This window comes from Brassica napus, chromosome A4, assembly GCF_020379485.1.
Source record: "Brassica napus cultivar Da-Ae chromosome A4, Da-Ae, whole genome shotgun sequence".
Taxonomy (NCBI): domain Eukaryota; kingdom Viridiplantae; phylum Streptophyta; class Magnoliopsida; order Brassicales; family Brassicaceae; genus Brassica; species Brassica napus.
The window spans coordinates 14,198,425-14,222,044 of record NC_063437.1 but is presented as its reverse complement, the minus strand read 5'-3'; the positions used below and the strand labels follow the sequence as shown (position 1 = coordinate 14,222,044).

Genomic DNA, 23,620 nt, shown 5'->3' with positions numbered 1-23,620 from the left:
GTATATAATACAATTTAATTGAACTGGGAGGAGACAAAGCTAACACCAATATATATCTAATACATCGGAGCCAAAGTCAATGACATGATTACTCAAAATGGTTACATGGCGATTAGATTCTTTTCGAGTCAAACCGAAACAAAATCTCCTCTCATTTTATTATCTCTTTTGAGGACAGAGGAGGAGAAACAAAGAAAATGAAAAACAAAGAGTGAGCATCATTAGCTGAAAGGTTCAATGAATTAGAGGTAGAGCTAGAGCATAGAGGGAGATGTAAACTGTTGGAATGGAGAGAAGCTTATCCTTCATTGATCAATCAATTATACTGAGAACCGCCTCAGCAGAAGAGGAAGTTTGTCTGAAATCTTGCAGTTACGTTCTCTCCATATATTATACATGATGAGTTGCAGTAGCAGCTTGAAGATGTTTGCACTGTCCGGTGATAAGTCATGCAGTCCACCGAGTCCAAGAAGTCTGATGGGCCAATGTCTAGCTGGTTCCCCGTGAATATGTTCCACAATCCAACTGCAAAAGCGTAGTGGAAGAAGAGATGTCCATGAGACTCTGTACCATTCGTACATAGAAAACAGCTTGCAAGGACAGTCAAACCCCAAGACAACAGCCTATCTCTAGAAGGGAGTCTAGATGACATAGCAATCCAAGTAACAAAAGAACATCCTGGAATTTCTTGCTTGAACCAAACCGTAGTATGGCAAGAAACAACAGGTGCAGGTTGTCTAAGCCGTTCCTATGTCGCTTTGGAGGAGATCAATCTATTTAAAAAAAAATTCCAGCAGGACCTCACCACAAATACACATCATCGCGTAAGAATTTTATGGACGTTGTGTAGAAGAAATGCCAACCATTGGAGTTTCTGCATTAAGAAAACGTACGGGAGGAAAGTAATAATTTCCAAGACGTGTTGCTACTGAAAAAGTTGCATTCCACTGTATGCGAAGTTGTTGATCCCGCAGGACCCAAGAGATCCCCAATATGCCCTAACTCAGTCAAGTAATCGTACCAGAAGGAAACTGTTCGACCATTACCGATTCCGCACCTAAAGAACACGTGTAGTGACTGTTTTAGCTGCAAAATTCCTCCAAATCCTGCATTTATTTGATATATAAGCTTTGTTACAACTAACATAACCAAAACAAATGAAAAAGACAGCTCTGGACGTTGTTAAACATATATATGTTTTAAAAAACTGAATGAAAGATACTGACCTTGGAGAAGTCGAGAGATGAATTCTTTCTTTTCTTTCTCCACCATTTCCAGTTCAAGTCTCATGAGTCATGACTTTCACAAACTGTATATTTGAGCCCAACTCCCTTTAATCCAGGTGGACATTTGCAGCCTTTTCAATGATCATATTGAACAGCAGCAACAACTACAGAAATAAAATAAAAGGTAAGAGTCAATCATTTTTTTTTTGAAAAAGAGGTAAGAATTAATCATTGTAAGTCAGATATATAGAAAGAGAGGGAATGTTTAAACAGAGGAGGGGAAGTTAGTTAGTTTTGAGATATGCCATATTACACAGCAAGCCGAATATGTACTTCCCATTTGAGTATGTTTCCAGCATCCTCCATTGTTTAAACATGTGAAAAAATATCATTACGGTAATTATAACATACATTTGAGCATTAGTTTTTACCTTCACCCAAAACTTGACACCTTGAACAACAGGACATTGACATACTCTTCCTCTGAAAGTGGCCTGCAATAAAGAGATTCCTTTTTACTGTAACATATACGTAGATATATATATAGCATAACTCTAACAAAACAATAAAAATTATTTTAAGATCTTATACACCCCGCAAGCTGTAATGTTGATCCCAACACCCTCCATTGTTTTGCAAACACTCGTTGGTTTCTATGTCTGCCTGCGCAATCACAGAACCATACGTTAAAATTAGTGTTTATCAAATAGAGATATGTATAGGAAGGATAGAGAGGACCTTTGTTTAAGCATATGTGTGGCTCAGTCGTCTCGCTGAACCCTGAGCAAAGGTCCTTAAGCACCATTGATCTCTCCAACAGAACATCCTTGCTTCTCTCACCTCTGGGTTGTTTGTTGTTTATCACAATAGTTGGTAATATTGTCACATCTCCTCGCGAGCCTTTCCCAACCTTAAACAAAATTAGCAATCAATAGTTAGAAGCCTTACATTTGTGGAAAAAAAGGGAGAAAAAGATAGAGAGCTCACTTGTGCTTCTTGTTCACCTCTGAACACGTGATTCTCAGTATTTGCTTTGATGTCCCCAATGAATTTGTCTATTTTATTAACATCTACTCCTACTTGAAAGACATATATAGAATAAGAAGAAGATGTTGGGTTTACCAAGAGAGCGAATAACTTGATCGGCTTATAGTCTGTTGTAATTTTCCTGTTTCATGGGACAACGGATGGAAATTCGGTGACATAATCCCACCAAAGCCAAGGCTTTCCACTTTCATTCATCATTCTAAAGAAGCAAGCCTGCCGCAAATCCTGATCGATCATGTCTCTCCCGTTGTATCAGGAGCACAGTACCTTCCTCCGTTGATGCACTGTGATTTGCATTGCCTGCTTGCCAAAAACGATTCCTTTCACATTTATTGGCCAGAAAGAGAAGTTGAACGACAGAGGATGCTAAGAGTTGAGAAAAGACTTCATTGTCTTTGCAGTAAAAGATGAGCGAAAACGGAAACGTCAGATTGAAGAGGCGTGACTATGGAACCCTAATCTTGATCACAAAAAAGCAGTATAACCGAACATACCAAAATGATTGAACCGAGATGGAGATTCGAAATCTGAACGCTGGAAAAAATTAATGACCAAACCAAACCGTGGGCTCACAAACTTAAACAAAACCGATGGTGATGTGGAGAGATGAAGCTCTATCATTGGTTGGAATTAATAATCCTAGGTGGACACCTTAGATTTTGAGCTTATTGTGCTTTTAGTATAGTATAGATGTTCTTTTTGGTTGCTTTTCGCGGGCTGGATGCAATTGGTTCTCATATAATGTTAGTGGGCTTCTAAATGTTAGTGGTTTCGAAGAATGCATCGATTTTGCTGTGGTTGAAGATGAGGTTTAGTTGTTGAAAAATTAAACTTTGTGGTGTTGTCTCCAACCATTTTCTAACATTGTTTCCTTTGATGGTTTATATATATCGCCAACGTTTTAAAAATTGCACGCTCGTGATTGTCATTTCAAAAGTATGATGTGACAGTCTTAGTATGTGTTATATGGGTTCAATTTATGAGATTTCCGGAAATTATGGTCAAGACAGGTCGATCTTGGCCAAGTTTATACAAGCTTCCAACAAGAGAAAAGACAAATGGGCAGCAGATTGACCATGAACTTCAGCCTCGGTCGATCTAGGACAGACCAACCGATCCATCTACAACGATCAGTCGATCTTGGTTCCTAAGCACCTCGACGATGAAAAAAGAAAAAATTGCAAATGGAAAAGGATCAGACATACTCGATCAGATCGACCAGTCCTCTTAAAATTGATCGATCGCATCCTATTATGGGTCGATCTTCACCGTGCAAGTCCTAAACCTCTTTCAAACACTTTTTTTTTCCTTCTTCTCGATTTATTCTCAAAACCGAGACAATATAAAATAAGGTTGTAGAATGATATTTATCATAACTAATTTGTTATACGAATTTTGAAGCTATTGTTTTATTCAGTCAAACTATGAACTTTTATTGAAACTAACCATCTAACTAATGTTTCATTCACCATTTCTTCAGCTATAGAATATCATACTTAGAGAAGAAACAGCAGAATTGTATGACCCATGGCACTGATATTCTGAGTCTCTCAGTTAGTTGTGTCATGTGTGTTTAGATCCCACATTATTCCCACTTGAGGATCTCGAAATCAAAGTTCAAGGAAACCCGGCCGTTACTCTACCTGCATTTCTGATAAATTACATACATAGCCTCACAATTCCCAAGGAAAAAGAAGATGGAAGATACCGTAGGTCGCAAATACAAAGGAGAGGAATAGAGTTATCCCAACTACCAAACACCTTGGATTCTCACCCCCATTTGGCCATTTTATTTACTTTTTGCCTTAGAGCATGTACATCAATGAACCCCCCCTTGGGGTTCATTGGATTTTTTTATAAATTTAATGGTGGGGCCAGTGAACAGTGTTGAACCCTCTCATATATGGTTATGCATCAATGAACCTCAAGTTCGGGTTCATACGAATAAAATAATATATTTTTGGGAAAAAAAACAAAGTTTGAAAAAAATAAAAAATTTGTTTTTTTTAAAGAAGTTGTAATTCAATACATTGAGAATTCATAAACTTAGAAAATATTTTTAATTAAATTGTAAAATGTTTTATTCAATACATTGGAAATTCAAGAACATACAAAAGATTAGTCACTACGATCATCAAATTTTGCCCATACATTTTCAACTAAATCAGCTTTGAGACGCTCATGAATTTGTGAATCCCGAACCTTATTGCGAATGTTAAGCATATCAACATTCACACTTTCTCTCCTTCTCACCTCCGAACTTCGGCTAGATCCTCCTGACTCGAACTCAGATGTATTAGCTAGAATGTATCCTTGTCTTTCGTCCTCTACTATCATATTGTGCAATATGACACAGGCTCTCATTACCTTTCCTATCTTTTCTTTGTCCCATTTAAGAGCAGGGTTTTTAACAATTGCAAACCTCGATTGCAAGACTCCAAATGCCCGTTCTACATCTTTTCTGGTCGATTCTTGACGTTTTGCAAATGCCACTGCTTTAGGACCTTGAGGAAGCGGGATGGATTGGATAAATGTTGCCCAATTAGGATAAATCCCGCCGGTAAGATAGTAGGGCATACGATAAGTGTGGTTGTTCACCTTGAACTTCACTTTAGGAGCTCGACCTTGTAAAATTTCATCAAAAACCGGTGACCGATCAAGAACATTGATATCGTTGAGTGTACCTGGTAATCCGAAAAATGAGTGCCATATCCAAAGATCTTGTGATGCCACGGCTTCTAAGACAATTGTCGGTTTTCCCGAACCACGTGTGAACTGACCTTTCCAAGCAGTTGGGCAGTTTTTCCACTCCCAATGCATACAATCGATGCTGCCTATCATTCCCGGAAACCCCCGTGCCTCTCCAGAATCAAGTAGTCTTTGAAGATCTTCAGGTGTTGGTTTTCTTTGATACTCATCTCCAAACACTTGTATTATCGCTTCCGCGAAATTCTCCAAACATAAAATTGCAGTACTTGCCCCAAGTCGGAGATACTCGTCATTTGCATCTCCGGCACGACCGTAAGCCAACATTCTCATAGCTGAAGTGCATTTTTGAAGTGTAGAGAGGCCGTTCCTTCCATGACCATTTCTCCGTTGTTGAAAGTATGGAACTTCATTACCTAGACGTTCGACAATGCGAAGGAACAATGACTTGTTCATTCGAAAACGTCGCCTAAACAAGTCGTGTGTGTATGTAGGATTTTCACTGAAATAGTCCTGCCAAAGTTGCATGTGTCCTACTTCCCGATCTCTTTCGATATATACTCGTGTCTTCGGCTGTTTGGTTAGAGCAGACTCGATGTAATCATCAATTTGTTGGTCGACCATTTCTTCAAATACTTCATATACTTCATCATCTGAGTTGCTTGACATTGTTCCTGTTTTTGAATGATTATTAAATATTTATAACTTTTACTGGTCCGAATCAGCTAGAGTATTCATTGAATTTTTTTAGCTTTGCATAATTATTAAATATTTATAACTTTGAATAATTCTTGAATATTTAAAACTTTTAGTAATTCGATGAACTCTTTGTATTATCCAAACTATTGAATATTTCTAACTTTGAATAATTATTAATATCCAAACTATTGCATATTTTTAACTTGAAATCTTTGAATAATCGGTTGAATTTTTAATATCCAACCCATTGAATTTTTTTAACTTTGAATAATTATTACAGGTATGTTTAACAAAAGTGTAAGTTTTTGTTTAAAACTTACGTTTGGTTCTTGGTTCTTGGTGGTTGTTTGGTTGCTTCTTGTTGGTGATGTACGTTGAGGCAAAGAGAAATGGAGTTGAACATGTGAATCGAAGAGAAACAAGAGAAGCAGAGTTTTTTGATTTATAAAAGCATACATCAAGAGAGCATATTTATATATGCTTGTTTTGTTACATAACCCGTGACAAGTACAACCCGTGAAACAAAGCATTGTAGAGAACAAGTACAACCCGTGAAACAAAGCAACATCAGTGTAGAAACCAACAAAAATACTACACTGCATCCGATAGACATAAAGCATACGACAGAAAAACAGACACCAACCCGTGAGACAGCAACAGACACCAACCCGTGATCGTGCAACTCCTGACAAAGCAACCTGCACAACAATAACGTGACAACATAAGTTAATTACTACACATATTAACCAAATCAATCAAGTAGTTCAGATATGAGTTTCTGTTTGAGGGTTATTTCGTTAGGGGTTAGATCAGTCTCAATCTTGGCTAGTAGAAGTTGTAGGATTTTGTGCTGGGAGATCTTTTTTCTCTCAGCCAGGATGGTCTCTATTTGATCGAATGCAGCTTCTTTCCCGTGCCTCTTGCGTTTGGCTGCTTTAGCAGCCTTAACACCAGGTGGTCTAACCTCGTCCTCAGCCATTACCTGTTCAGCTTCCTTCGTTTTCTCCTTCCCGCCATCTCTTGACTTCAAAACTGACTTCCACTTCTGATCATGTCTCAGTTCCCTCCAACAGTGTTCCATGGTGAATTTGGCTTGGTAATCATTGAAGAAAATCTCATGGGCAGCCTTCATCACATCATCATCATTTTGACCACTTGATTGGTGCTTCAAAGCCGCGTCGTAGCTGCCTACAAACTTGCAGACTTGCTCGTTGACCCTTCCCCACCTCTGCTTACACTGACCCCACTCTCTTGGAGCGCTGCCAGTGAGCAGAGGGCTAGAATTCACGTACACCTCTATTCTCCTCCAAAAGGAGGTGATCTTCTGCTCATTACTGACAATAGGGTCCTTGCTCGTGTTCAGCCAACCACTGATGAGCACAAGGTCCTCTTTAGTTGTCCACTTCCTCTTGGAAGCCGGTTTCACTAACCCAGTAGAGTTAGCTACTGCTTCTGGAGGGTCGCAGTTAGGGTATGGACTGCTCTGCGAAGCTAGTAGGGAAATGAAACCGGAAGTTTGTGTGGAAAAGGGTTCCATGGTTTTGGTTTATGTTTTAGTTATGGTTTAGGTATATTTTTAAAGATAATGGGGTTATGGACTGCTCTATTTAAGGTTGTTTTCACGCAGGTAGTAGAGCTAAATTAAATTCAACCAGCCAAGCATTGAATATAAAACCTAATAGAGAACAACTACTCCACACAGAGAACTAAATACACATCAAATCAACAACTTAATACTATCAACTACTTAAAGACAGATTTAATTCCACTCTACTTTTCTGAGCAAGGCTACTCTTACTAATAAATACTTCTAGTTCTAGTTATACTTCTAGTTCTAGTTATCAAGGCTAGTTCTAGAGAATTTTAAAACGCGAATTTTAAATACTTCTAGTTCTAGTTATCAATTCTTCTAGTTCTAGTTATCAATTCCCGCCAAACACATTACAGTCTACATCACAGCTAGAGATGGGTTAGAACATTTACCTCTCTATTTCAGTCGAAGCACAGCTTCTCTAGGGTACCGACCTGGACAGTGAGGCTTCGAACCTGTTCCTGGACAGGCAAACAACAAGAATACAGTGTTACTCATTAATATTAATAGAGGACATACATATTAAAGCAACAGAAATAAAGCAAGCTCCAGGCTCAATCTGGTATTTACCTCCAGGCTCTCAATCTGGTAATTGAGACTCGGCACCCCCTTGATAACCTCCTCAGCCTCTTCCAGACGCTTCCTCAGCCTTTCCATCTCCTCCTGGACACCAACCACCCAAGGATGACTATAGTGCAACCCATTATCCTTGTTGACAACAGAAAACAAAATATTAGAGACAGTTCGAGTTTCATAAATTTTAATGACATAGATTAAGGAAAATATACTAACTTCATAGTTTATGCACGTGAAGAACCTCTTTCCAGGATGACTGTCGTAGTCTTCCTTCCCCCGGACCTCGTCAATGATTCTCCCACCGCAAGCACACCGTATTGGAATACCGTACTGTGAATCCTCCACGAAGCCTAACATGTCACAGTACTCCTTTTGTTGTTTTGAATGTTTACGTTCTTCTGAGGGATCCATCTGCACCACAAAACGAATTGATTAGAACAAACTAATGCCAAAATTCTTATAACCCAAACAGATATCTCCACTCTATTAGAACAAACGATTCCTAACAAAGAAACCCCCTTTTCAAATTCATATCGACTCTATTAAACCGTAAAAAAAACCCCAACTTTATGCAGGCCGACTCTATTAAACAAAGAAACCCCCTTTTCAAATTCATATCGACTCTATTAAACCCTAAAAAAAACCACAACTTTAGGCAGGCCGACTCTATTAAACAAAGAAACCCTCTAATCGAGCACAGCTAATAGAAATCTCTCAGACTCGATTTAGACTCGATTTAGAACCCTAACAAACAAACCCCTAATCGATTTCACTTCCAGACTCTATTGGAGGAGAAACCCCCAATTCGAATTCGTATCGACGCTTTTCAACCCTAAAAAATAAAAAGACTGAGAAGAGAGAGGATTACAAAGGACGGTGAAGTCGAAAAGAACACTCTTCCTCGTCGATTTGATGGAAAAACGACCTCTCGATCGTGGTCGCAGCACAAATCGCCTCTCGCCTAGAAAACCCTAGCTTTTGGAAGAGAAGCGGAAATGAGGAGAAACACGCGACGCCTTCATTTTCCGCGTCGACATCTGAGAAAGGGCAAGCCAATACCGTGGCGACACGTGTTGTGAACTCGCTTCACACGGGATCACTCAAGCGGCCCGGTTCACTTAAATTAACCCATTTTACATTTTCTTTTTGGATTAAAATCCTGTGAAACCCAGCCCATGAACCTCTTATAATCTCTTGATGTACATGGTCTTAACGCGCTCTGGAGGGGGCTTCCTCTGCAGTTCTTTCTTTTTTGTGTGGCAATAAATATAGAGACAAAATAAATAAATAAAGAAATAAATAAAGAAAGATCTTTTTTTTTTTTTTTTTTTTTTTTTTATAATAAAGATCTTTAGCTTATAGGAACAGATACATTGCATTTACATTTCATCCAAAGTATAAAAAACCACATCTTCACCTCATTGTTGCGACCCATATCCTCTCTCCTCTCCACCTTTATTTTTTTTCCTTCCTTCTCTCTCTCTCTCTCTCTCCCTTGCTCCTTTTTGCCCTATACGATAGGGTTTTCTTCATGTTCATCTCTTTCTTCAACACAATCAAAGCTGATTCGTTCCTTCTCTTCTTCACCGTCTTCGGATCTATCGTTTTTGCTCTCTCCCACGGGTTTTCGCTTGTTGAATCAATAAGCGCTTTCGTTCTTTTTCCTGGGAAGTTGGAGCTCGAATCATGTCTCAGATCTATAGCTTTGCTGGTGAGTCTCTTAGATCTAAGGGATTCGATTAGATTTTAGGCGTTTGAATGTGTTTTTAGCTGGAGTTTTTATAGATCTGAATACGATCGATCGTGTATGATGAGCTGGAATAATTTTATAGATCTGCGATTAATAGATCTAGATTTTGAGTTGAATCAGATTTTTTTTTTTTTTTTAATTTTTTTTTCAGGTGAAAGTGAGTTTTACCGACGTGGCTCAAATCCAAAGGAAGCTAACATTTTCCTGTCCCTCGTTGATTGCTATTACCCTCCTTGCAAGAGGTCTCGCGTCGTGGCTGCTGCGCCTTCACTCTTCAGTGCTTTTGAGGAGGAGGAGAAGCCAGTCTCTATCGACCTCCTTCCTGATGAGTGCCTCTTCGAGATCTTCAGGCGTTTACCTGGCCCACAAGAGAGGACCGCTTGCGCTTTCGTCTCCAAACACTGGCTTACTCTTGTAACCAGCATCCGACAAAGCGAGCTTGATGTTGTTGTTGACAACAAAACCGAAGATGACTGTGAAGGATGCTTATCTAGGAGCTTAGATGGGAAGAAGGCGACTGATGTTAGACTAGCTGCTGTCGCTGTTGGAACTGCTGGCCGTGGTGGACTCGGGAAACTTTCTGTTCGCGGAAGCGATAAGGTTTCGGATCTTGGTCTTAGGTCGATTGGTCGGAGCTGCCCTTCTCTCGGCTCTCTTTCCCTGTGTAACCTTTCTGCTGTTACTGATGTTGGTCTCTTGGAGATCGCAGAGGGTTGCCCTCAGCTTGAGAAGCTTGACCTGAGCCGTTGCCCTGCAATCACGGATAAGGGTTTGGTGGCGATCGCCAAGAGCTGTCCTAACTTGAGCGAGCTTAGTTTGGAGGCTTGTTTGAGGATCGGAGATGAAGGCCTGCAAGCTGTTGCACGGTCTTGCTCCAAGCTTAAGTCGGTGTCTATCAAGAACTGTCCTCTCGTCAGGGATCAAGGAGTCGCCGCGTTACTGTCTAACACCACGTGTTCCCTGACGAAGCTTAAGCTTCAGATGTTGAATGTCACTGATGTGTCTCTTGCGGTTGTTGGTCATTACGGCTTGTCGGTCACTGAACTTGTGCTCGCTGGTTTGTCGCACGTGACCGAGAAGGGATTCTGGGTCATGGGAAATGGTATTGGGCTGCAAAAGTTGAACTCTTTAACCATCACAGCCTGCCAGGGAGTGACTGACACAGGGCTTGAATCTGTTGGGAAGGGATGCCCGAACATGAAAAAGGCGTTGATCAGTAAATCCCCGTTGTTGTCCGACAACGGTTTGGTCTCTTTTGCGAAGGGTTCTTTGTCATTGGAGAGTATTCAGCTTGAAGAGTGCCACAGGGTCACCCAGTTTGGGTTTTTTGGTTCTCTTTTGAACTGTGGTGCAAAGCTGAAGGCTTTCTCAATGGTGAACTGTTTGGGGATTAGAGATCTCGCCACGGGATTACCTGCTTCGTCTCACTGCAGTGGTCTACGCTCTCTGTCTGTTCGCAACTGCCCTGGCTTTGGAGATGCAAACCTTGCCGCACTTGGGAAGCTATGCCCTCAGCTCGAAGATATTGAGCTGTGTGGGCTCAAGGGGATAACAGAGTCTGGCTTCTTACATCTACTTCAGAACTCTCTTGTGAAGGTGAACTTCAGTGGCTGTTCCGGTTTGACAGACAGAGTCGTCTCTGCCATCTCTGCTCGCAACGGTTTGACTCTCGAAGTCTTGAACATGGATGGATGTAGCAAGATCTCTGACGCCAGTCTAGTCTCTATTGCAGCAAACTGCCAGATTCTAAGTGATTTGGATCTTTCGAAATGCTCGGTCTCTGATTTTGGGATTCAAGCATTGGCTTCCTCTGAAAAACTCAAACTTCAGATCCTATCCATGGCAGGTTGCGCTATGGTCACTGACAAGAGCTTACCATCCATCGTTAAGTTGGGTTCGACTTTATTGGGGTTAAATCTCCAACAGTGTCGATCAGTGTCCTGTTCCACTGTCGACTTCTTAGTCGAGAGGCTTTACAAATGCGACATCCTCTCCTGATCCACCAATTCCACGTTACAACTCTATCCACCTATAATGAAGGTATCTTAGTACTACTGTTCCAAGTTAAGTGTCAGCTCTTTTTCAGGCGTGTGTCTCTCTCGCTAAGCTCGGTATTACCCTTTTTTCCAAGTAGCTCGGCTTCCGGTTTCTTTTTCCAGTCAATGTTGTTTTTGCAGGGGTTCCCCTTTTAATCAGGGGGAACTCTAGCTTGCCATGAAACCGGAATGTCGTGTGGTTGCTTGAGAATATACTTACCGGGTATTACCGAGATTTTAGGGTTTATCATCTCCTGTTTTGTATGTTTCGTTTTCTTTGCGTCGCTTGTCTTGTTCATGTTTGGTTTTCCTCGAAAGGGTCTGTGTGATGTGTACACGTGTTCAAGATTTTGTTCAGGTTGCCATGGGTTCTTTCTTAGAGGTTTGCTCTGGCTTTTGTTGCAACAAACTCTTTAAAAGAGTTTTTTCTTGTTGTTTTTTTTTTCCAGAGCCCTCGTTTTTTTTCCCTGGCAACTGTATTACGATCTGTATGAACACTGTACTAAGTTATGTATATGCTCTTTGGGATGGTTTAATGAAGTATTGAATAAAATTCTCTTTTCGTTGTATTTTATTTTTGGTATCCTTTCGAGATCTGAGAAATTATTACACCTTTAAGACTGTATATGGGACAGAGAATCAGATTGTATGTGAAAACATGACTTTTTGACTTTGATTTACGTTTGTGTGTGTCCCATTCAAAAACGAAATGTGGTCTAGTTCAATGAATGTGGTTGATGAGAAGAATCTGGCCAACGATTATATTTGTGTGGATACGATATGATTTGAGTGGGATTATAATAAAGTAAGAAAGCGAGTCATTATTAAGAGTCTTCGTTGTCGCTATTATTGTTATTTGTTGACTAATCTTAATCATTAATTAAGATGGGGCCAAGTTCCCAAATTATGAACCCTCAAAGTGGAGACAAGGAATCATTGGAAGCTGAGCGTCTTCTTCCACACAATCTTTATCGTAAGTGAGAGTAAAAGAGATTGAATAACATGGATTTTTTTAAAACAGTAAATCCAAAGCACATGTAAACGAATAAAATTAGACAGAGGGATAGTAGTCCTTAAAATGATTGCATATATTTCAACAAAAGAGAAGGAACTTTTAAATTTTTATATTCTTCAAGAAGTTTAACTAGGAATTAATGCTTGAGTCTGAAACACTCGAAAACATTTTGCAAAAAGATTCCACATTTGGCTCAAATGATTTCAAGGAAACATAGTTCTTACTGAAGCAATGAAAGCATCAATAAGGCGTAGCAATGATCGACGCCAAGGACAATCAAAACACATAAGTAGAAGAATGCATATCAACGCTGTCAAATAAGTTGAGCCAGTGCTATAATAGAAGACCAACATGTCAACAACAGCTTCCTCGTCCTCTTCTTCCCCTCCACCATTATCTTCTTCCTCTGACCTCTCGTTAGCCTGATCACAACTTATATTGGTTGGTAGTCCACAAAGAAGAGGATTGCCTACGTAGCTGCTCTTGTCAAAGGTATTGAATTGCCTTCCTTGGGGAACCATTCCTGACAAATTGTTGTAAGACACATCAAACACGGCAAGAGAAATAAGGCTGGTTAGCTGTTGAGGAATGCTTCCATGTAACTCGTTGTAAGAAAGATCAAGGCTCTCAATATCCTTCAGATTGTAGAAGCTGGATGGTATAGAACCCGACAAGAAATTGTGAGATAGATTAAGTGCTCGAACTCTCGAGAGGTTTCCAAGCTCTTGTGGGATAACACCACTTAACTCATTGCTTGACAGATCCATTCCATACATATAACCAAGTATACCTTCACTGAACTCAGTTCCTCCAGTATAAGAATCATACCTTTCTTTTGTTGCAAAATTTATTGCAATTTCATGATAGGTAGTGTACTTTACTACAAGCTTCTCCGCAACAAATGTAGATTTGTAATATTCCAACTGAAAGCTCGTGGGGTTGTAATCTTCCCCAATGTAGATATTTGTATCCTCTTCTGCCACTCCGAGATCAAATGATAAGTTGTAAAGGCATGAAGGTATGTAACCATTGAGCTTGTTATGTGAAAGATCTAAAATTCTAATAGTTCTCAGATCACACAGCTGCCTTGGAATCGATCCTATTAAACTGTTTCCCCTCAACAAAAGAATACTTAGCTCTGGGGGATCCTCCAAGTCCGTACTGACAAACTCCGGGATAGTCCCGGAGAGCTTATTGTTCCGCAGATCAAGTATTCGGACACGACGTGCCAACAATGTGTCTGGAATTGTTCCTGTGAAGTTGTTGTCTCGTAAGAAGAGATATCTCACGTAGTGACCAACGTATGAAGGTATGGCTCCAGATAATAAGTTTCCAGAGAGGTCCAAAAATGAAACTGAGGACATGTTCCCCAAAGACGGTGGTACTGCGCCTTGGATGTTATTATCTGATAACAATAGAAATTCCAAATTAGATAGGTTAGATATCCAACTAGGAATTGCACCTGTGAGAAGATTGTTGGACATGTCGAGAATCGACAATGTAGCGTTGGAGCTAAGCAAACCAACTCCTATCTCCCCTGTGAATAAGTTGTTATCCAATCTCAACACATCCAATGAAGTAAAGTTTGTTACTCTAGGAGGGACATGGTCAGTAAATTTGTTGTGAGAGAGCTTCAGGTATTTCAGTGAAAAACAGCCGGTGAAAAAGCTTCTAGGTAACTTCCCAGAGAAGTTATTATAAGATAGGTCGAGAAACGAAATGTTCTTCATCTCACCCATTGACGATGGAAAATTCCCTTGAAATCCATTATTTGAGCCGTTCATGTGTACAAGATGCGGAAGCAGACGGCCAATGTTATCAGGGAACAGCCCACCAATATCATTCTTTGAAAAATCCAATAATTGCAAATTATGATGCACTATTGTAGTAGTAGGTATCTGGAAGATAGTGAACGAATTATTCTGCAAGAGTAAGACTTCAAGTTGTGTATTATTCTCTAGCAGCCAAGTAGGAACGTTTCCGGATAATTTGTTGCTGGATAGATCAAGTAGACGCAAGTTTTTCTGGTACAGAAAAAAGGAAGGGATTTTTTTCAAGCTGCAAGATCGTAGTACAGCAACACTGAGTTGAAGTTTTGACTGCCAAGTACTCTCTGACTCTACTACTTGTAGCATATCAGACGACGTTGTTGAAAGTTTTAAAACCTTGAGATTTGTGAGGTTGGTGAGTGGGTTGAGCGAGAATATGCCACTGAAGTTGTTATCTGATAGTGAAATATATTCGAGGGACTCAAGGCTAATGAAACTTGATGGTATATTTTCGCTAAATTGGTTGGATGATAGGTCGAGAACTCGTAGCTTCTTCAAACTACCTAAACAAAGAGGAAGCTGGCCTACAAACTGATTTTCTCTAAGATTGAGCTCCCGCAGACTCTTCATTTCACAAAATACTGTAATAAGAGGGTTTTAAAAACAAGAAGATAATGAGAACAATAAGAAGAGTTGTATTGTTATACTCAAGAATTCAGGAGACACTTCTCATACATATAATCTTAAAAGGAAAAGCAAACATAGGTTACCTTCTACTGGTATAGGTCCGCTGAAACTGTTTTGAGCAAGGCTTAGCAGTTCCAAGTTGATCAAGTCTTTTAGTTCTGAATAATAAGGAAGAGGCCAAAGGAGTTTAAAGAAGCTTTTAGTCTTTTACCTTTTAGTCTTTTACCTTGAAAATGATCATTGTCTGAATTTAAAGAAGCTATATATTCATTTCCATTCGTAATAAAATAAACCAAAGAAAAAACTTGCCTCGCAGTTCCATAGAACTAGAAAAATCATTGGAACTTAGATTTAGAGCTTTCAGCTTTTTGAGGTAAGAAAATTCTGCGACACAGAAAAACAAGACACTAAGAATTAATATGAGTAAGATTTATTTATGAGATGGCATAAACAATTCAAAAATTATGGAGCATTTAGATCCTACCTAGCATGGAGCCGTTTAGAAAATTTCGACTCAGATCCAGCAGTTCCAAGTTTGTCCAATCTTTTAGTTCTGAAACAAAATAAAGACCAAGACATTTCACCTTGAAAAATTACCATTGTTGAATATAAATGAGGATTTCATCCAAAACAAAACAAAAGAAGAAAAATGGAAGAATCTTGCCTTGTAATTCCATTGAGCTAGACAAGTAATTGGAACTTAGATTTAGAGTTTTCAGTTTTTTGAGGTGAGTAAAATCTGTTGCAAATCAAAGAGACACAAATCAATGCACATTTAGTTAATATGAATATAGGATATCTGCCGAGTTAAATCTGTTACAAGTTAGACACTTAAAGACAAAAGACATTGGTATATAGTAGACGTAGATGGTACCTGACAAGGAGCCCTTTAACATGTTTAGACTCAGATCCAACAGTTCCAAGTTTGTCAAGTTTTTTTGTTCTAAAAGAGAGTCCAAGAGAATGTAAGAATAATAAGAACAAAATGAGTGATAGCAATTGTAGCGGTTACTAAATTAGAAAAAACACACCTTCAGCAGGAAAAGGGCCTTCAATCAAGTTATTGTGAAGAAAAATAGTTTTAAGTGATGATGCACCATTAAGAAAGGGAAATATGCTGTCGTTAAATCTGTTTGAAGAGAGATCCAAAATCTCAAGGTTTCTTAATCTCCTTAAGCTTTTATAACCTGGAAACAAAACGCCCATTAACAAGATATCCTAATCACTTCAGTAAGTACATTTATACTTTTACGCAAAAGAAAATAGAACTATATGGACTTAGGATGAATATGATATGTATTAGATACTATTCCTTTTAAGCTCCAATAAACACATGGATGAAGTATTGGTTGTTAGAATCATCCAAGCAATATAGAGCTTTTAGATTTCTTACTTCATAGTATTCTTCACTCTAACAGAATACTTAATTGATTGTAATGTTGTTCTACATGGCCTAGACATCAAAAAAGGGTAATCTAACGCTGTGAAAAACCTTAAGAATACCTTCAACATCATCAAAGAAGCCATCAAATCCGTTCTGTTCGACGGATAGGCTCAGTCTTCGAATATCTTCAAAAGGTTGTAGCAAAGAAATATTTAGGGGAGAACTGAAGTTTTCAAACATCATGTCACCAATGGATATCCCGATAACCCGGCCGCTTGTACGATTGCACTCAAGGCCCTCCCACAGGCAGCAATCACTTTTTGTATCATTAGTCCAAGTAGGTTGAACAGTATCGTATCCCCATTCTACACTCAGTGAGATAAGGTGTTTCTTGAGCTCCAACAAAGCTTTTCTCTCTTTCTCAATGCAACTTATGCTTCCATGTAGCTGCCCCAACAGTAATACCACCCATATCAAGAATTGGCCCAAGAAAAGCTTTCGATCCATTGCAAATAAAATATATATAAAAAAAGCAAAGGAGATAAACTTGCAAGCAATTTGGGAAATGGGAGTTTAATGAAAATTCTCACACGGTTATAAGAATTCAACACGATAAGAACGCATACTATTCAAAAGGTTGAAGTCTTTATAAATGAAAAAACTTTAGGCGTGTAGCTATCGGTTACTTTGAATTTTCTTGTCCAAATTACCCATAATTGTATTATATACGTGTGGCCTAAGACCCCATATCCGTATTCCAAGAAGCAAGCGAAGTCAAGTCAAGTCTGAGATGCAATATATCTACGGTTTGTTCTTATCGATTTCAATTTTTCAGGGTTCTTTATTAAGAACGTTGAATTTATTCATCCCAATATTAAAACGGAATCACTTTGAGACTTTTGTAAGCTTTAACTTAATACATGAGCAATACAGAGTAGTTTAAGGATATCGAACCAGACTTTGAGTCCATCTTCATATCTGTGGTTTCCGGATGTACAAAATGATAATCAGTTGCGAACATTCTTATCGATGAAATGGATGATTATGCGAAATAAGGTGCAATCTCCATTATGCCTGCATTTCCGTTTTCTCCAAACCTTTTGCATGAAAAATCTAGAGATAAATACAAGGATTTTTGTTTGGATTTGTCTTCGATATCTTAGCTCTAGCAGCTGAGTTTGAATTTATCTCTTTTGTTTGGATTTCAAGACTGCAAAATATGGTTGCAGATGAACTTGCTAAGCAAAGTCTTGTAGTAAATGAGGGAGACCCCCTCACCTATTAATGGAAGTTTGTGTTTCAAAAAAAATACAATGATTTTTATCTTATTATAAATTTTGAAAAAGTTGTGACCAAATGATCTCTAACCTAACATCAAAAGTTAGAAATACTTAGTATATTCACTAGTTATTGAAATGATTTGCTTTTTAATAGATTTTATATGATTTTAGGTAAATTGAAAATTAACTAAAATATTAGTTAAACCGATCTAAAATTTTATCTAACACTATCATATTTTGGACTTCTATTTTTTTTTAAACTAAAAAGCCTCTACCAGAACACTCTGAAACCATTTAAAGCATATTTTCCTTGTTTGGCTTGGATCCAGTCCAGCCAATAACCCTAACTGACCACACCATCTATAAGTACAGAAGATCCCGATCATTCGCAAAATTAGTCAACCATTATTATATAAGTATCACACGGATGTCATGGACGGTGTGCCAGAAATGCCACCTGGCTCACCCACCCTTACATGAGTTGGACATGAAGAGACTCCAGCTTATCTTTAGCTTTATTATTAGGGAAATTAGGAGACGTGACCATAGCACAAAAAAAACTAAGTACATAACTATTATAAGGCATATGCTATGATATACCATATATTTTCTACAATATATACAAAATTACCCTCACTTTTTACCAACTAACACACGCGTTTTTTCTTTTTATTTTTTGTTCCTTTTCATCACACAAAAGTCACGAAGCCGTTAAATTTCCCGACGAACTTTACAATCAAAATAAACGAATCAAAGTAATCTGGTTAGATTGAAGAGCATAAGATCCTGATTTAGCACGCTGTATAATCACCAGACACAACAACTGATCATCAAATTATTTTTCTCTATATATTTAATTGCCTTTAGAATTTTGTTACTTTTGATACATGTAGATTAAGAAATAGAGAATGCGCAGAACTATTGGAGAAGATAAACAGTACACACTGCGTTGTACTATTCTATTTGATACACATAGAATAGAAATGATTTCTTAGTATTTTCTCCTTCTTCTCCTTTCCTTCGTTAGTGTTGAATGAATGTTCAAAGTTAATGGAGATTCACATACATGTTTGTATTGACAGTTTATATTGCTTTCATGCAATATTTGAATTAAAATTACATTATAGTATACTAATCTATTCATCAAAATAGTATAGTTTCCTCCGATGTCGCTTTCACTCTTACACTTCCTCCTACTCTTTCTCTGCTCCCCTCCCTTCCCCGGTCTCTCTCTCTATTCCTCTTTCCTTTCCTCCATACTTCTATCTTTCCTCTTTCCTCCTCCTCCCCTCTCCATTTTCCTCCTTTTCCCATTCATCAATATAGTAACTATCATCAATTGCCATACTATTCTAAATGAAATATAGTATATTTTAGACCTTCAAGGTTAGGGTTTAGGTAGCTCCGTTATGGGCGATGGTTTGGTTTTACAATTTGGGTTTAGGGTTTGGGTTAAGGGTTTACGGTTTGGGTTAAGGGTTTACGTTTTGGGTTTAGGGTTTAGAGTTTGGGTTTAGGGGGTTTAGGGTTTAGGGTTTGAGTTTAGGGTTTAGACCTTCAAGGTTAGGGTTTAGGTAGCTCTGTTATGGGCGATGGTTTGGTTTTACAATTTGGGTTTAAGGTTTGGGTTAAGGGTTTACGGTTTGGGTTTAGGGTTTAGTGGGGGTTAGGGTTTAGGTAGCTCCGTATGGGTCTATGGTTTGGGTTAAGAATTTGTGTTTAGGGTTTGGGTTTATGGTTTAGAGTTTTGGTTTAGGATTTAGGTAGCTCTGCTATGGTTTACGGTTTGGGTTAAGATTTTGGATTTAGAGTTTGGGTTTAGGGTATACGGTTTGGATTTAAGAGTCTACCGTTTGGGTTTAGAGTTTAGAGTTTGGGTTTAGGGTTTAGTGTTTAGAATTATGGTTTAGATAGCAGGTTTAGGGTTTATTTGGTTGTGTTTCATTATGTTAACTAACATCAATTGCCATGCTATTCTAAATGAAATATATTATAGTTAGAGTGAAATTATTCGTGTGACTATACTAAATAGTGTGTAGTACAGTATGATAATTTTATCTTCTGCATTTCAACATCAAACGCACGCGTCTGGAAGGAGATTTTAGTCATGTTTTGCGCAAATTATCTCAACCATCTTGAGTTACTGTATAATGGTTATATTCTCCATTCTTTTGCCTCTTATGAATATTCAACAAATTCTCCCTTATTATTATTCATTCTCCATAATTTAAAAGAACTGATCATTTATACACACATTTGGTAACGGGGGTCCCATCCTAGCTGTCAATATATATAAATAATAACCCATTGGGTCACCCACTTCTTGGTGTAACAGACTTCCATATATACACATCTCGCGCTGTCATTTTCCAATCTCAACTATAGAAAAGAATAATTTATGCCTTGTAAAAGATAAGAAAGCGACAAATCTATATCACCTAATAATTACCAAAAAAAAATTGAACCAATGACTTCAAACCTCATAGGAGTAGCACAACATAACAAAGTCCTATAGCGTTTTTTGCAAGTCAAACAATAACACTCTTAAATCCAACAAAAGTTGTTCTCAATAAGTTTACAGTGAAAAACATTAGAGATATATCAAAATGTGTTATACAAAATGGAATTAAGATCCTCAATAAAGTGTACATAAACTATAAATCCAAACTCGATCAAGAGACGCAAGAAACATTTCAAAAACACACGAGAACGAAGGTGAACAAATGAAGAAAAAAACAAACGAGTCATCTACACATACATAATAAGACTTGGTGGAGCAAATAACAAATAGAATGAAATCAGTAAGGATTGTTGTAGTAATACCCCGTCGGTGGTGGTGGTCCCATCCCGTTGACAGGTGGCATTCCGTAAGGCATTCCACCTGGAACTGAACCAGTGTTGTTCATCTTCGCCAAACTAGCTTGGCCTCTCATTCCTTCACGCTGGTATTGCTGCCACAGCTGCTGCTCTTGGCTCAGCAGATACTGCTTCTTCTCCATCTCAGCCATTTGCACGTACGAAGGCGGTGGGATGGTTAGCGAAGCTGCGAACGGGTCTTGGTTCACTTTCTCAACGGTTCCATCTGGTGCAGGTAAGGCCAGTATCTGAGTGTTGGCTTTACCCGGTAAAGGTAATGCTACGCTGCTCGCGCTGCCACCTGTTAACTGCGAGGTGCTCACATGCTGCCTAACCGCTCCTTGATCGTACATGCCGTTGAGCAGCAACGAGTCAAACCCGCCGCCTAACGCGGCTGTCTGTTTCTCTAAATTGCTAGCTGTTTCAACCAATGCCAGCTCCCAATCCGCCTTCCCTGGCTCCGCAGCAGGGTTCTGCCACGCGGAGGTCACTCCATCCGACGGGAAAGCTTCCCATTTCCCGTTACTCCCCGGCGGACCGGCGAATAGCGCGAGAGCAAACTTGTTCCCTTGGTCGTCACCAGTGACTCCATCTTCCCTCAAGTTAACCAAATCCTCCGTGTACTGCGGTTTCTCCGGCTCAGGCTCAGGCTGAGGAGGAGGAGTGTAGCTCTCCGGAGGAGGAAGCGCTTTGATCTCGTTCATATCAGGCTCCTCTTCTTCCGCTACCGGCGGAGGAGGAGGAGGAGGAGCTTCGATCTCTTTCCTCTCAGGACTCTTCCCTCTCTTCGCCCTATCTCTAACAAACTCCTCCAACGTCTCCAACAACTTACTAGTAATCCTCTGAACCTCCGGGTACTCAGACGATCTCGCCACGCCGGTCTCCTTACACCAATTATAAAACGCGATAAGCTCATCAATCTGTTTCGCCGCGCTCGCGTAAGCGTCAAAGGCCTTGACGCAATCGGTATACTCCATATCGAAAAACTTATCTAGCAAAACAGCTAACACCTCGCAGATATCAGCGTAGAGCTTAAAACTCTCCCTCACAACGGGATACAACGCGATAAGTATCATCCTACTGTTCTTAGCTAAACCGGTTGGTCTTAAAGTCAAGAACCGGTCAAGCAGTCTCTGTAAATGCCCCATTTTCCCGAAAATCCTCTCCGGAGTCATCTCCGGAAGAGGCGTCACAGCTTTCTTCTCATCTCTCCCTCCTCCAATCTCGTTCATATCTCCGTAAGAACGAGATCTCTTAGGCACACCACCATAACCACCACCGTAAGCACCACCACTACCGTTGTCATAATCATAAGATCTGGGAGGGGGAGATCGAAAATCATCTCTTCCTCTACTGTAACGGTCATCACCATTGCTATGATAGCTACTACTCCCCCCACCCCCACCACCACCACCACCACTCTTCCTCTCAAACAAAGCTAACTCGAGCCTCTGATCAAGATAAAATGCATAAGTCCTAACGAAAGCTGAATGATCCCACGAGCTCGAGTGCGCCTCGTCGCGAAAATCAGACATGTTGAGCATCCTCGTCCCCCGTCTCGTCGAGTGGAGGATCTCCTCTTGGAAGAGAGGGTCTCCTTCGTTGAGGAGGCGGTGGACGAGCATCAGGGCCTTGAGGGCGACCACCCAGTCACGCGTCTTCCCGAGGCGACGCGAGACGGAGGTGACGCAGGCGAGGATGTAGCCGCGGGAGAGGGAGGTGAGGTTGAGGATCTCGCGGATGTACTTCTCGCTCGCGGGGTCGTCGTCGTGGCTCGTGGCTTTCACGATGGCTACTTCCAGATCTGGAGCCGTGTTGCTCGCCACTTTCGCGATCCCGATGCTCGTTTGATCCTTAACCGCTCCGATCGCTTTTCGGATGCTCGGCGCCATCTCCTAAACCGGGTTTGAATTTTCTGAGAGGAAAAATAACAAAAGAGTTCGAATACTATTTGAATCTAACGGGAAAAAAACATTTGAAAATAATGAAATTGGTTTTTGATTTCGAAAGCTATTAATAGAGATTACCGTTTGGAGATTTAGGAGAGGTTTTCTTCGCTAGATCTAGGGAGGAAGATTCGTCGACGACGTCTGAGATGAAAACGGTGTCGGATTGTTTGGAGATTCGTTTCTTCGGTTATTGAGATCTTTAGATCTGTGAAGGAGGAGGACGAAGAAGAAGATCTCGAAGGCTCGAAGGCTGTTGTGGAGAGATTCGGAGAAAGGAGTAGGGAAAGGTGGTGGTGGGCTAAAGAGAGAGAAAGAGGTGGATTTAAGACAAGAGTTCGAGTTCGGGATGACGTGGCTATTTTTCAGCCGTTGATTTGGAGAGAGATGCGAAACTTTTTTTACCGGCATTGTCGGCAGCTGTGTGCTTGTCGGAAGGTAAATGTGTTATTTACCTAACTTTTTACATAGTTCACTGTCAGTGAATAACTGACGTTCAAACTTTTTTTTTTTAAAAATATAAATCTCAAACTCTAAGAACATCAACATTGGTCATTGGTTAAATATCTCCACTCGGGTAGGACAACAAATCCGAAAACCCGAAGAACCTAACCGAATCGGATCAGAAGAGTAGTACCAAATCCGAATCGATATTAATTGAACGAGTTCAAAATTTTGGTATCTAGATAATCGGAACCAAATTCGATCCGAACCAAAATATTTCGGATATCCGAATCAGAATTATACTTAAATATATTAGTTATTTTAAACTCAATATCTAAAAATATATACAAAATATATAAGATATTTTAAAGTTGTCCAAAATACTTAAAATATATACAAATAGTCAAAAGTAAATGTTTAAAACAACTAAACAATTTTACATCAAAATATTCAAGCCAACTCAATTTTTAGTTACAATTTAAGTATTTTGGCATATATTATTCAAATTTATATGTTCTATATTATTTTTAATTTAAAAATTTTGAAAATTTTTAAGCATATTTGAATTTTAGTTTTTTTAAAATAATTTAAACGGGCTATCCAAACCC

The 23,620-nt window shown here is 39.4% G+C and overlaps 4 protein-coding genes across 7 annotated transcripts; 1 reads left to right on the top strand and 3 right to left on the bottom strand.

The window, feature by feature from the left end:
- Positions 1-6,429: 6,429 nt before the first annotated feature.
- LOC125608204 (glutathione S-transferase T3-like) lies at positions 6,430-7,215 on the bottom strand. Its single transcript, XM_048778181.1, has one exon. It carries the CDS (start codon positions 7,213-7,215, stop codon positions 6,430-6,432), a length of 786 nt encoding a protein of 261 aa, XP_048634138.1.
- Positions 7,216-9,238: 2,023 nt separating this feature from the next.
- On the top strand, positions 9,239-12,200 carry LOC106391136 (EIN3-binding F-box protein 1). The gene is made up of 2 exons (XM_013831706.3): positions 9,239-9,556; positions 9,747-12,200. Exons 1-2 carry the CDS (start codon positions 9,532-9,534, stop codon positions 11,591-11,593), a joined length of 1,872 nt encoding a protein of 623 aa, XP_013687160.2. The 5' UTR covers positions 9,239-9,531; the 3' UTR covers positions 11,594-12,200.
- Positions 12,201-12,785: 585 nt separating this feature from the next.
- LOC106394094 (receptor like protein 21) lies at positions 12,786-19,264 on the bottom strand. 4 transcript variants are annotated; one of them, XM_048777749.1, is made up of 7 exons: positions 16,606-19,260; positions 16,134-16,289; positions 15,977-16,045; positions 15,767-15,841; positions 15,587-15,655; positions 15,186-15,260; positions 12,786-15,056 (listed from the first exon to the last, which is right to left on the bottom strand). In XM_048777749.1, the coding sequence occupies exons 1-7, from the start codon at positions 16,991-16,993 to the stop codon at positions 12,850-12,852; spliced, it is 3,039 nt and encodes a 1,012-aa protein (XP_048633706.1). In that variant the 5' UTR covers positions 16,994-19,260; the 3' UTR covers positions 12,786-12,849. The 4 variants fall into 4 exon arrangements, with proteins under 4 accessions (XP_048633706.1, XP_048633703.1, XP_048633705.1 ...); XM_048777750.1 differs by lacking the exons at positions 15,587-15,655; positions 15,767-15,841 and adding an exon at positions 15,412-15,486 and having other exon boundaries at positions 13,389-13,454; positions 13,531-15,056; positions 16,606-19,264; XM_048777746.1 differs by lacking the exons at positions 15,767-15,841; positions 15,977-16,045 and adding an exon at positions 15,412-15,486 and having other exon boundaries at positions 16,606-19,261.
- Positions 19,265-20,340: 1,076 nt separating this feature from the next.
- Positions 20,341-22,895, bottom strand: LOC125608031 (putative clathrin assembly protein At2g25430). Its single transcript, XM_048777745.1, has 2 exons — positions 22,650-22,895; positions 20,341-22,537 (listed from the first exon to the last, which is right to left on the bottom strand). Exon 2 carries the CDS (start codon positions 22,512-22,514, stop codon positions 20,565-20,567), a length of 1,950 nt encoding a protein of 649 aa, XP_048633702.1. The 5' UTR covers positions 22,515-22,537; positions 22,650-22,895; the 3' UTR covers positions 20,341-20,564.
- Positions 22,896-23,620: the final 725 nt, after the last annotated feature.